Source organism: Bison bison, unplaced genomic scaffold (genome assembly GCF_000754665.1).
Source record: "Bison bison bison isolate TAMUID 2011002044 unplaced genomic scaffold, Bison_UMD1.0 scf7180017864516, whole genome shotgun sequence".
NCBI lineage: Eukaryota > Metazoa > Chordata > Mammalia > Artiodactyla > Bovidae > Bison > Bison bison.
In genome coordinates this window covers 2,534,866-2,548,419 of record NW_011495069.1, presented here as the reverse complement: position 1 = coordinate 2,548,419, position 13,554 = coordinate 2,534,866, and the positions used below count along the sequence as shown (strand labels likewise).

The window sequence follows — 13,554 nt, the reverse complement described above, 5'->3', positions numbered from 1 at the left end:
TGGATGGTCTTTCCCTAGAGCGCAAGCGTAGGCGCTAGCAAGGCGGTTTGTCTGGACGGTAGGGTTAAGCCATCGTTTTCTGCGGAGACTGAGCGGGTAGGTCGCACAGCACAGAAGAAAGCTGTCTGTCTGTGTGGCTGCGTTTCTCTGGGTGTGAGGCACGGTGGTTAGTCCTGGAATCAGCCCAGGAAATCAACATGAAGAGCTGCAGGTCTCAGAACTTCCTGGAAGGTTGACCTTTTACTGACGATGTTGGGATCTTAGTCACGGAACGATGGCCGTCTTGGCAGCAGTAGGGTGGAATTTCTTTGCACACCAACCATTTTCTTCTCCTCACCCATTAACAACCCACGAAGCCTCTGGCCCGCCTAGCTGGAAAAATAAGCCTTTGATATGTTGACGGTTAAACTGAACCTGAGCTCCCTAAACCGGGTGTACACAGTGGCGGCACTGCAGACATTGGGGACGGGATCATTCTTTGTTGGGGGGCCCCGCGGTGCCTTCTGGGAGATTTAGCCACCTCCCTGGCCTCTTTTCACCAGACGCCAGTAGCCCTCCCTGACTTAGGACAACCAGAAATGCTTCCATACTTTACCAGATGTTCTTGGGATGGGGCTGCAGGGCACAAAAACGTCCCCAGTGGAGAACCATTGGTCCAGGACCCACAGTGTGGCCAGGTGGGGCTGGGTTACTAGCAGTTGGTGGTCTTCATAAGTGACCTAGGAACTTCCCTGGTGGTCCAGTGGTTAAGAACCTGCCTTGCAATGGAGGACACGTGGGTCCAATCCCTAGTCTGGGAACTAAGACCCCGCATGCTGCAGGGCGACCGAGCCCACACACCGCAACTGGAGAGACCACGTGATGCCTCAGAGACCCTGATTGCCACAACTAAGGTGAGACGCAGCCTACACAAATAAACAAATAGATAAAAGTTACCCAGTTGCTCTGGGTCATGTAGCACAGATGGTGAATGACTGTGTAATAATATATAATCCTTAGATCAACTGCTAGAATAGATAACTGTTATCTCCACTGGGAGGAAATTAGGCTCAGGAGGTTAGGTAACCAGAGGTGAAATTTCAAAATAAGTTTCAAATTCCATTTAAGGCAGTGAGTCTCATGGTGAATTATGAGCCAGAGATGTAGCTGAATCATGGTTCTCGCCCTCTGTACCCTGAATCCAAAGATAGCTTTGGCTCCGGGCGATGGGACCCAAGGAGGTGCAGCTGCAGGAGACAGAACCACCTGCACCGCAAGCCCGGCTCTGCTTTCTGACCCGGTCTTTATGACTAAATTGCAAAGCCTACCTCGCCGATGAATCAGAAAAGCCTGAGAGGTCGTCTTCGATCGTGGTGGAACGCACACATTGTCACCTGGTGGCCTGAGTCTCCATCAGGATCCTTAAGACTCAGCAAGCTTGTTATCGGTATTGAACTGATTGACGCATTCAGCCAGTAAGAACTGAGCCCCACTGCGTGTGCCAGGCCCTCTGCTGGGCGCCGGGAGGAATCCTCCCCGGGGCAGATGCCCATGGAGTGCCTACTGTGTGCCAGCCCTGAGCAGAGTGCTTTTATGATTTGTTTCAGCCCCTCAACAGTACTGGGAGGTTGATGCTGGCCCCTGTCCCCTCGTTGTGCTGACGAGGCCACGGCGGCCCAGCAAGGGAAATCAGCTGCCTGAGGTCACACCACTGGGGAGAAGGAGGGCAGGAGTTGAGCCCAGGCATCATGGTTCCAGAGTCTACTCTTATCTTCGGCCATGCGGCACGTGGGATCTTAGTTCCCCAACCCAGGATCAAACCCATGCCCCCAGCAGTGGAACCTTGGAGTCTTAACCACTGGACCCGCCAGGGAAGTTCCCCACCATGCACTCTTGACTGGTGTTCTCCTTCCAACGAGGAGATGAAATGATAGAACCCTCATCGTTACAGCTGCCTTTAAGGGGATTTGATGAGGCCAGAACCAAGAGCGAGCACCCCGAGAGGCAGGGTCCTGAGGAGTGGCCAGACAGGGCGGCATCTAAGAAGGTGGAGCTGGAGGAGGGTTTCGGAAGAGGCCCCTTGGCTCCCATGACCACTGGCCTTGAACTACGCTTGTTACCACCTGAGTGTCCTTCATTGTCCCCCCAGAACAAGCCGCAAAAAGGAGTCATACCCGGAACCATCTGAGGTCAAGTCCTGCCCTGAGTCGGGGTGCATCTTAGAAGCCCCACCCCTCCAGCCATGCTCTCCCCACCAGTGTGAACACCCTGACTTGTAAGTCAGTCCAGCACCCAGTGTGGGGGCCCCGGGGGGCATGGGACTGGAGGTAGGTGTGCTTTCTTTGTATGAAAAAGAATTCACTGAGGGTGAAACTGGGTGTTAATATTTCAAATGCTATATAACATATACAATTAGAAAAGTTAGGGGGAGGCCTTCCCTGGTCGTCCAGTGGCTAGGACTCCACACTCCCAATGTAGGGGGACCGGGTTCGATCCCTGATCAAGGAAACTCCTATATGCCGGATGCCACAGCTAAGACTCAGCCCAGCCAAGTAAATAAATAAATAGAAAAGAAGAAGAGAAGAGTTGGGGGAATTCCCTGGCAGTTCAGTGGTTAGGACTCAGCACTTTCATTGCTGGGACCCAGGTTCAATCCCTGGTTGGAGAACTAAGATCCCTCAAGCCACATGGCACAACCCAAAAGAAAAAAATTGGCCCATTGAGGGATGGCAGCGCAGTGGGCTGGGTAAGTGGTTGTATGAACGTGGCCTGAGAGTGCCCTCGGACCCTAAGGGAGCGGTGAGACAGGTCCCCAGGCTGACTCAACAGCTCACAGCCTCACCCCAGCAGTCCTTGCTTCCTAGCATCTAAGGATCTAGGAAACATGACAATTTATCATAAAAAGGGTACTATCAGCCACCCTTTCTCAACCACAGTCCATGGGGTGGCAAAGAGTTGAACAAGACTTAAGTGACTAACACTTTCACTTTCCAGCCACCTTTATCTGAGGACTAATTTGTAGAGTCACGCTGTGGCTCAGACGGTGAAGAATCCACCTGCAGTGCAGGAGACCCATGTTTGATCCCTGGATTGGAAAGATCCCCTGGAGAAGGGAAGGGCAACCCACCCCGGTACTCTTGCCTGAAGAATCCCATGGACAGAGGAGCCTGGCGGGTTAAAATCTATGGGGTCGCAGAGTCAGACACGACTGAGCGACTGACACTTTCACACTTGACCACTTACTGCATCCTAGGTGCTGGCCAGGTCCATCACATGTGTCTTCTCATTGCATCTCAACAGAAGCCAGGTTAAAAAGATATTCTTGCCCCCATTGTACAGACGAGGAAACTGAGGCTTAGAGAGATCAAGAAACTTGTCCGAAGCCGTTCAGCTATAAAGATAATCAGATGAAAATTCAAACACCAGTCTGTGTGGCAACTGCCTGAGTTCCTTTCCTTTAGTCTTGAGGGCAGCCCCCCGCCCCCAAGGGAAGGGCTTGGCAGTGATCTCTTCCCAAATGTCTGGGATGCTGCTGCTCTCCATGGAGAGATGAGGTCAACCCCAGGCTGGTCACCCCGGCTCCCGAACTCAGAGCCGTACTGAGTGCAGAGGCTGGTTCAGTGCCTGGCAATGGAGGTTGTACTGCTGAGGTTGTACCCCCAAGGAGGTGCATGTGGCTGTGTAGGGAAGGTGGGGCTTATCATGGTGCCTGGGGTGCACCTGGCATGTAGTGCCAGGCTTCATGGGTGCTGTTCATCCTTTATTGCACAGCACAGTGTTAGACGGTGAAGTTCAAAGTGCAGTAGCTGCTCTGTTGAGATAAAGGTGAGAGAAGGAGCCCAGGGGTGTGAGTTCTAACCCTGGGTCTGTCCAAACACACTGGGTGACTTTGGACTTGTCCCTTGCTCTATCTAGGCCAGAGGGACCCGTTGGACTCCAAGGGTGGAGACTGGGGTGGGTACTGGGGCTGCCAGCAGTTGAAGGCTGGTGTTAACTCCGGCTCCACTCAGGGCAGAGTTCGTGTTCCCCTCCAAGATTTTCCAAAGAATAGACTGCCTGGGTGTTGGGTCATTTGTATGTGTGCCTGTGGCCCATAGCCTAGGGCTACGTGTGGGATGGTGTGGTGGTTGTTACTCAGTCGCTAAGTCACGTCTGACTCTGCAGCCCCATGGACTGCAACACGCCAGGCTTCCCTGTCCTTCACTATCTCCTGAAGTTTACTCAGATTCATGTCCATCGAGTCGGTGATGCCATCCAGCCATCTCTTCCTCTACCACCCCCTTCCCCTTTTGCCTTCAGACTTTACCCAGCATCAGGGTCTTTTCCAAGGAGTCAGTTCTTCGCATCAGGTGGACAAAGTACTGGAGCTTCAGCTTCAGCCTCAGTCCTTCTAATGAATATTCAGGACTGATTTCCTTTAGGATGGACTGGTTTGATGTCCTTGCAGTCCAAGGGACTCTCAAGAGTCTTCTCCAACACCGCAGTTCAAAAGCATCAGTTCTTCAGTGCTTATAGCTTTCATTCTGGTCCAACTCTCACATCCACACATGACTACGTAAAAACCCTTGCCTTGACTAGACGGACCTTTGTCGGTACAGTTGTGTCTCTGCTTTTTAATATGCTGTCTACGTTTGTCGTAGCTTTCCTTCCAAGGAGCAGGTGTCTCTTAATTCCATAACTGGGAGGATTAGCAGCCCCGATTGCAAGCCTGTCCGGTGGCTCCCGGCCTTTTTAGGAGCGCCGTGGATGCTGGTTTCCTCCCCTGCAGAGGTCACAGGAGGAGTCTTCATCATGTGGCTGCTTCTGGGCATGAGTGCCCCAGACCTTCTGAGATCGGGGGTTCGCTAGATAGAACAAGTGCAGAGGCCCTGGGGCAGGAATGAGCTTGGCTTCTTGGTGGGACAAACCCTGGTGCGTGAAATAGGGATCAGTAGAAAGTGAGGTGGGAGAGGGTGGTGGGAAGCGGTCAGATGGTGTACAGCCGTGCAGACCGTGGGGGAAAACGTGGGTTTTATTCCAAGTGCATTGTGGAGTTTCAAGCTGGGGAAGAGAAGCTCCCACATTTGTGACTTTATCTTTCAAGCTGCTCTGTGGCAAGCAAAGTGTGGGGGCAAGGGTGAAAGATGAGAAAGCGAGGAGATGGCTGGTGAAGCGCTGTGGCTGTCGTGGTGGCCATGACAACAGAGATGGGGAGCTGTGCTCAGACTCAGGATATGCTTTGGAGGGGCAGCTGTCAGTATTAGCTGGTAGATTGGGTGTCAGGGGAAGGGCAACAAGAAAAATCAAGAACATTGCCCAGGCTTTTGGCCTGAGCCCCAGGTCAGGCTCTTCATTGAGATGGGATGGACTGGCCCTTGAGGAGTCAGTCAGTTGCCTGGCAAGTTGTCCTGGGTAGCCCAGGATTCCTCCGCACCTCCTCCACCACTCACCACCTGCGTGAAGTAGAGCCTCAGCTCCAAGCCCAGCAGTCTGGCTGTCAAGGTCCTTGAAATGACCCTTCCACGAGGCTGACATTCCAGAATCCCTTGCCCAGGAATACCGTGGAAGGTTTTAATCACCTGGCACCTGGCACTCTATATTCCAGAAACTAAGTCATGGCAACCTTGACAAATGGAGTGTGAATTAGTAGCTGATTATCATCGCCAGCAATTAATCACCACGGCCAAGGCTTATTAATTCCCACAGCTCGATTATGACCTACGTTCAATGGTCTGTGACCCTAGGAGGGAGCAGGGAGCTCCCTTATTCTTGGAATATCAGCGGATCAATAACCCCAAGACATGATCTGCCGGCGTCCGTCTCCCAGCGCGCAGCCAGATCCGCATCCAGGGAGGCAGCTGAGGGCAGTGGGACATGTGCTGCCAGACCACAGCTCGCTCCGAGGCCCCTCGCTCCAGGGAGGACTGCAGAATTACCATGCAGCATTGCAGACGCCCAGCAGAGGACGCCGGTTCTGCCGTGTTCATAGAGGGCTCCTCGTGGGCCCGGAGTCCTCTGCTTGAAACTTTGTGAGATGACTCTCGCAACTCCTACCTGAGTGAAGGCAAATGACCCCTACCTGGGTCATTAATCGAACATTTATTCTTTATGCCGGGTGCTCTCCTAGGGACTAGCAAACACACAGAGTTTATACATATAGGCTCTATACTTCTTGGGGAGAGAAAAACAAAAGTAAGTGGACATGATGTCAGACTTGGGCAAGCTCCATGTGGAACGAAATACAAGGCAGAGGGGTTGAGGGATGTGTGTCAGTGTCAGGGGGGCCACTCTGGACAGGAGGCATTGGAACAGAGACTTGAAGGAGGAGGAGGCGCCCCACAAGATCAGGGGAACGAGCCTCCCAAGTGGTGGAAACAGCCTAAGAGCAAAGGCCCTGTAGCAGGAACATTCTAGAAGGTAAGGTCGTGGAGTGGGCCAGGGGCCTTGTAGTCAGTGTGGGATGGGATTTGGTTTTCATCACAAAAACCTCCTTAAACAGCTTTGGGATGTGAAAATTGGAATCTTTGCTAATTTGACTGCTGAAAAACGCCACCTTGCTTCTGATTCAGGGTTGTGAGTTACCCACTGCTCTGCCCCGGAAGCTGTGCTCCTGTTAAATGCACCGGCTGGGGGCCTTGAGTCTGGGACGTGTCTCGGGTTCGGGTCTCATGCATCGCACTGCGGTGAGCATCTCTGTGCTTGGGAGCTGAACTGACCCCTCCTCTTTCTCTCTCTCTCGAGGCCGCTACGATGCTCGGGCCCGCGTCCTCATCTGCCACATGGCCTCCCTCCTCCGAGCGCCCTTGGAGGAGCTTGACCTCCTGGAAGAGACCTTCCTCGAGAGCCTGAAGGAAAGCAAAGAGGAGGACTCTGAGTAAGGGACCCCTGGCCCTGGCCCCGCCTATCAGGAATAGAGGCCTCCCATTTCTCAGATAACACAGTCCGGTCTGCCCCTCCTCCCGCCTACCTGGAATCTGGGATTTCCACTCCAGTGGACTTCTGAGATGTCTACCACTTCCACCCATTAGGAGACCCTGAATGGAGAATCCCGGTGCAGCCCTGACTGGCTGTGTTACACTTTAGCAAGTCACTTTCCCTCTCTGGCCTCCACCCTCATTTATAGGAGACAGGGATTGGGTGGATGATTGCTCGAAGCCCTGAGTTTGTGACTTTAACAGCCTGTGGTCTTGACACCCCCCTGCACTTCAGTTCATATGGCACCTTGTCCGTGGGTCAGAGTGGCCTGGGTTCTGACCCCTGTTTACTTTTGACCTTGGGCAGGTCGGCCCCCCTTTCTCTAAGCCATAGTATTCTTATCTGTAGTATAGGAATGAGAATAACATCTTAAGGTTGTTGTGGGAAACAGATGCAACTGTATTATCAAGTGCTTGGCCCAGGGCTGGCACACAGCAACGGTTCCATACCAAGGAGTCCTTACCTTCCCCACATGTCCCCATGCCTGCCAAGGCTGATGGGCTTTGCTCTCGCTGTATGGTCAGGTGTATGTCGAGGGAAATTTTCCTGGCAAACTTGGCCAGAGCTCAGCTCTTTGTCGAACACCCTACAGAGGATCTAATCCCAGAGTAATAGATCAGTCCCAGTCACAGCCTAACTGCATGCTCCTTGCAGCCAGGCACATCTCCCGGCCTTGAGTTTTGTTCAGCCACGAAGAGTTTCTTTGAGCAGCCAGACTGTGCCAGTTCAACCGAACTGAGAATTTAGCTTTGAAGCCAAGCTCAGAACTGCATCCACCCTCCCCCCACCCAAGTTTGTAGGGCAAAGGGAGGGGGTTGTTTCCTTGAGAAAGAAGGAAAGTTAATCTGTCGAAATAACCCCAAATAGCCCTGTTTTGACTCCCAGAGCTGTGTCAGTACAGAAAAACCTGGACCGAGCCCAGCGACCACAGTCACAAGGGCTGCCCGGCACCTTTGGGTCTATTGGACGTTTGTGCCACTTCAGGCATGCCTTGAAGTGAAAGAAACTCTTGAGTATTGTTTGGAAATCTGTTGTCAGAGAGAAACATATTACCCAGAGGTTCTGTTCCGAGAATACCAGTCATGCCAGATCAGGGACGGTGAAACAGAGCCCACCTCTGCCACTTACCAGCCGTGTGATCCTGGCCAAGTTACTTAACTTCTCTGAGCCTCAGTTTCCTCACATGCAAATGGGGATAATAATAGCACCCTCTTCAAAGCTTCATGTGGGGCTTAAATGAAGTTTCTATACCTAAAGTGCTTCGAGCAGGCCTTGCAGAGCTGTGTGTGTGTGTGTTCAATTGCCAAGTCATGTCTGACTCTTTGTGACCCCATGGACTGTAGCCCGCCAGGCTCCTCTGTCCATAGGGGTTCTTCTGGCAAGAATATTAGAGTAGGTTGCCATGCCCTCCTCCTCCAGGGGATCTTCATGACCCAGGGACTGAACCCATGTCTCCTACGTCTCCTGCACTGGCAGGCAGGTTCTTTACCACTGGCACCACCTGGGGAGCTCTGCACAGACTTACTAGGTGATAAATATCAACATTTGCTATCGTACCAAAAGATTGATGCTTTTGAACTGTGGTGTTGGAGAAGACTCTTGGGAGTCCCTTGGACTGTAAGGAGATCAAACCAGTCAATCCTAAAGGAAATCAACCCTGAATATTCATTGGAAGGACAGATGCTGAAGCTGAAGCTCCAATATTTTGTTCACCTGATGTGAAGAGCTGACTCATTGGAAAAGACCCTGATGCTGGGAAAAATTGAAGGCAGGAGGAGAAGGGGACAACAGAGCATGAGATGGCATCTCATCTCACTGGATGGCATCACCAACTCAATGGACATGAGTTTGAGCAAGCTCTGGGAGATAGTGAAAGACAGGGAAGCCTGGCTTGCTGTAGTCTGTGGGGTTGCAAAGAGTCGGACACAACTTAGAGACCAAGCAGCAACATTGCTGTTATTTCATTGTGGGGCCATTTCCTTGGGAAAATACTCCATAGGTGTCATTTTTGAAACTAAATTTTAGGGACTTTGGTGACCTCTGGGTTCCATCTGTGGTCTGTGGAAGAATCTGGGACCCAGGGAAAGCCTAGGGACTGGTCAGCCAAGCAGCCTGGTCCTCTGACTCTGCTGCTAAGTCTGTGTGGCCCTGGGCCCTGGCTTTCCCTCTCTGGCATCAGCACCCATGTTCTCACCTGTCCAAGAAGGGGATCGAATTGCGTGTAGATGTCTTTTAACCCTGAGGTTTTGTGTTTCTGTAAGGTGAGCTTCCTGGCACCCCGGGGTGATCCTTTGCAGCCGGGGTTCAGGGTGCAATGTCCCACCTCTGTTCTTGGGGCCTCTTTGAGCCCTGCGGCCATCCGAGCTTCCCCTCCTGGTTGGGTGACTTCACTTCCCTATGCCTTAGCTTCCTTGTCTCTAGCACAGGGATAGTGATCGTATCTCCGTCATAGGACTGTCCAGAGGATTAAATTCATTCATTCTTATCAAAAGCTTGGAACAGTCCCTGGCACATAGTAAACAGCGAATGCCAGGCTGGAGGTTGATACTGAGCCCATCATAATAACATGGTCAACATCTAACCTTTACTGAGTGCTCTCTAGATGCCGGTACAAGATACTGTCTCATTGGATTTTCACCGCAGTCCCCTGAGGCTTTGGCAGAAGAAGAAACAGAAGGTCAGAGGGTGACGTCACTCGCCCAGGGGTGCCCAGGTGATCGGATTCAGCTTCCTTATCCAGTCTGAACGTCACTCACTGCATCCCCTTCGGGCGTGGCTGGGAACCCCCAGTTTCCTCCTTAGTTCTGAAGAAGGCAGCAAAGATCATTCTTCTATGGGTTGTCTGAGCTTTTACTCGGAATGTGTCTCTAGACTCCCCAGAGATAAGCACCCCCTCTCTATTGACTGGAGAAAGTGATTTAAAAAAAAAGAAAGAAAAGGGTGGACTTCCCTCATCGTCCGGTGGATAAGAATCCACATGCCAACGTAGGGGACACGGGTTCTGTCCTCAGTGTGGGAAGAGAAGACTCCACGGTGGATAAGAATCCATGTGCCACCACAGGGGACACGGGTTCTGTCCTCGGTGTGGGAAGACCCCACGTGCAGCGGAGCAGCTAAGCCCGTGTGCCTCACTGAGCCCCCTCCAGGGCCCGAGAGCTACAAGCACTGAGCCCACGGGCCGGAGCTACTGAAGCCAGTGCCCCCTAGAACCTCGCACCTGGGGTCCAGAGCAGGGGAAACCACTGCAGTGAGAAGCCGTGCCCCGCATCTGGAGAGTAGCCCCCAACTCTCCAAAACTAGAGAAAGCCCGCTCGCAGCGACGAAGACCCAGCACAGTCATGAATAATTCTGGAAAAACGAGAAGGGTGACGATGAGGACAGAAGAGGGGAAGGCACCCCCTCTCACGGGAGATAAAGCGGCCGTGAGGGAGATTTCTCTGTGGAGCCGTGAGATGAGCAGTGTGGTTGTCTGCTCCTCACAAGGTAGCCATGACTTCAGCCTGGGATTTAGCCCTAATCTGCGTTTTGGCTTCAGCCTCTGATAGCTCAGCTGGTAAAGAATCTGCTGGCAGTGCGGGAGAGCTGGGATCCCCTGGCAAAGGGAAGGGCTCCCCACTCCAGTATTCTGGCCTGGAGTATCCCATGGACTGTATAGCGCATGGGGTTGCAAAGAGTCAGACAGGACTGAGCAACTTTCGCTTCTGTCTTTGGGAGGCTGACCTGAAGTCCAGCTCAAGGTCACTTCCAGCATCCCAGGTCGTGAGTGTGGCCAGGGGCTCTGTGATGGCAGAGGTGGCCATGGTGCCTCAACAGCAGGCAAAGTCAGGAAGAGGAGCAAGGCTTCGTATGGATTTAGTGTCGTGCTCTGAATTCTCACTTCCCAGTATAGGAAGCATCGCAGATATGACTCACAGCCAGTGTCTCCTCTTGTTTAAATTCAGTCCGGCAGGGACCTCCCTGGGATTTGTTCTAATATCCCGGAAGCTTCATTCTTGATGGTGAGTGGCCTGAACTCTGGCTAAATATTTTCTTTAGCCAAAATGTATGTGCCCTCTGGTTTTCATAGACGTGGACAGTGAGCGGGAGAATAGATCACTGCACTGAGATGTTCACCTCCAAATCTTTCTTTCTGAGGAACATCTTCTGAGCTGCATCCAGGTGCCAGTCCCAGAGCCAGCTACTGAAGGTGGAGGCAGGAAAGGTTTGATCTATGTCCTAAAGGCTCACCCCGGTGGTTCTCAAACTTGACATAACCAGAGAGCTTGTTACAAGTAGTTTTCTCACCCAGGAAGTCATGCTTTTAACACCTCCCCGCTGGGGCTCCTGATGTGGTTCATCCAGAGCCTAGCCTTTGAAAATCAACGGTCCAGAATTCCAGGCTAATACAGCACAGAGGGTTAGGAAGGTCTGGGGTAGGGGCAGTCAGGCAACCTTGAGGCTCAGGGTGTGCTTCCTGGAGGAGACGACTCTGGAATGGACAGTGATGTTTAGCCAGACAGAGGAAGGTGAGAAGGTCCTTGGCAGCCAAGGGGCAGCAGGAACACAGGACTGAGGCTTAGGAGGCGTGCCTGCAGGCACTTTAGTGTTTCTGGAGGGTAAAGTGTAAGTTCGGAATTAATGAACCATGAGGCTGTGAAGAAGGCAGGGGCCAGGTCACAGGGGGCCTGAGTGTCCTGCTGGAGAGGTCACCCCATCCTCAAGGCAGAGGAGGAACTGGGAGGGAGGGAGAAACAGGGGCAGACCGTCACGGTTCTTATTCTCCTGCTTGGCGTTGGTCACCTTCTGGGGCTCTATCATCATTTCCAGTCCCGAAGTGAGAAAACTGAAGGTCAGAACAATCGGGTGAGCCAGTGAGCTTGTGGCAGAGCTGGGCTGAGACCTTTCTGCCCCCAGTTTGCAGAGTGTTTCCACACTCTGCAGCGTTTGTTGAACCAGATACTACTGGTCGGTCCGCAGAGCCAGTTGCTCGTGGCCCCTGGGTGTTCCTCACATATGTTCCCCCAGCAGCTGGAATTCCTCCTCAGGCCTTGAACTCTGCTGAAAGCAGCTCATTTCCAGCCTTCCCTTTTGCCCCAAATGGTGCTAGCAGTTCAAGGCCAAAGTATATCTGCAGCCTGTGTTGAGGAAGTTATCACAACCATGGAAAGAATGATGGGAGCAATAAACACACGGAATGATTACAGTGTGCTAGTCACCTGTGTGCACTCTCGTTTTGCCCTCCCAGTACCCCTGGGAATTCAGGGCTATTATCATCCCCTCTTCATGAATGAGGAGACTCAGACAGGACAAGTTATTCGTACCTAATCCCGAGGTTAGTAAGTGGCTCTGTCCACCAGGATAGGCTAGGTTTTGCTGCAGTAACAAATGACCTCCGTGTCTCAACGGCTTACAGCAAGAAAAAGGTGCGTTTCTTTCAGGTTGGCTGTGGCTTTAGTCCACTCTGTCTTGGTCCCAGGGTGACAGAGTGGTCTTGGTCAACAGTGTTGCTGGTCTCGGGGCAGAGCAGAAGGGGTCTTAGCAGGAAGTGACACAGATCCCTTCCACCTCCTGGCCAAAGCGGGTCATGGGGCCACTCAGCTCAGCAGGGCAGAGAAGGATCATTTTTCCTTAGGGGGACCAGCTCAGGGCATAACTGGACATCTGGAGAACGCTGGTGGCCCACCACAGCAGAGGCAGGATCCAAGCCTAGTTTACAGGGTTTGAAACCTGACTGCACAACCCACGCCCTTCATCACCATCGTGTGACGATCGATGCGTGTGGTTCAACCTCTTCCCGCACGTCTGAGGGCGTGCGTTTCAATCACGGGAAACCAGCACCTGTGATCATGGAGAGCTGGTTTCCGCTCAGTAGTGAAGCAACCAAGAAGTTGCTCCTGGGCTGTACCCCCAGGAGGATAAGAACGTCTCCCTCCTGAGGCTGTTGGTTTTAAAGACTAGATTTGTTAAGGAATCCATCAAGGAATTGAAGACAGTTGGTTGAGGTGAGTGGGCCGACAACCAAAATGCTTAGCAGGTCTCTAGGTGCCCATCTCAAATCCCACTCCTCCTCGCTGACTGGAGAATGAACGGTTTCTCACTATCACATGTGGTTCAGGAGGCGAGAGATGGGAAGGGAACAGTTCTGATTGAGGGCCGCGTGGTCCTGTTTGCCAGCACACAAAAGTGCCCGCCCGCTGTCCACGCTCCATGAAAGTCTGTCGATCGAAGGCGTGAATTAAATTAAGTCCACACTGTCTTGGTTCTGGGTCCCAGGATGACAAGAGTGATCTTGGTCAACAGTGTTGCTGGTCTCGGGGCAGAGCAGGAGGAGGCGCAGCAGGAGACTTAAATTCCTTAATGAATTGAATCTTTACAAACCAACAGCCTCAGGAGGGAGATGTTCCTATCCCCCTTTTTACAAAAGGGGGGACTAAATTTCGGGGAGATGGAGCTTCGTGGGAACAGCCTCCATCTGGGGCCCCACGTGCAGGGCCGGCTGTCGGGCTCTGTATCTGAGATTCCCTGCACTGCTCCCCACTACCGCTCAGAAGCTGGGTACGCTCATCCCCGAACGCAGCTGTGATACGCGGACAATAAAAAGGAAAACTGCTTCTGGGATAAGATAAGCCATTCGAAGTGCAA

General features: G+C 52.5%; 1 protein-coding gene across 1 annotated transcript in view; it reads left to right on the top strand.

Moving 5' to 3' along the window:
- Positions 1–13,554, top strand: part of TMCO4 (transmembrane and coiled-coil domains 4) — a 99,318-nt gene that overhangs the window by 28,056 nt on the left and 57,708 nt on the right. Inside the window, exon 5 of the mRNA XM_010829943.1 lies at positions 6,700–6,832. Coding sequence (XP_010828245.1) covers positions 6,700–6,832 — 133 coding nt within the window. The remainder of the gene's footprint in view (positions 1–6,699; positions 6,833–13,554) is intronic.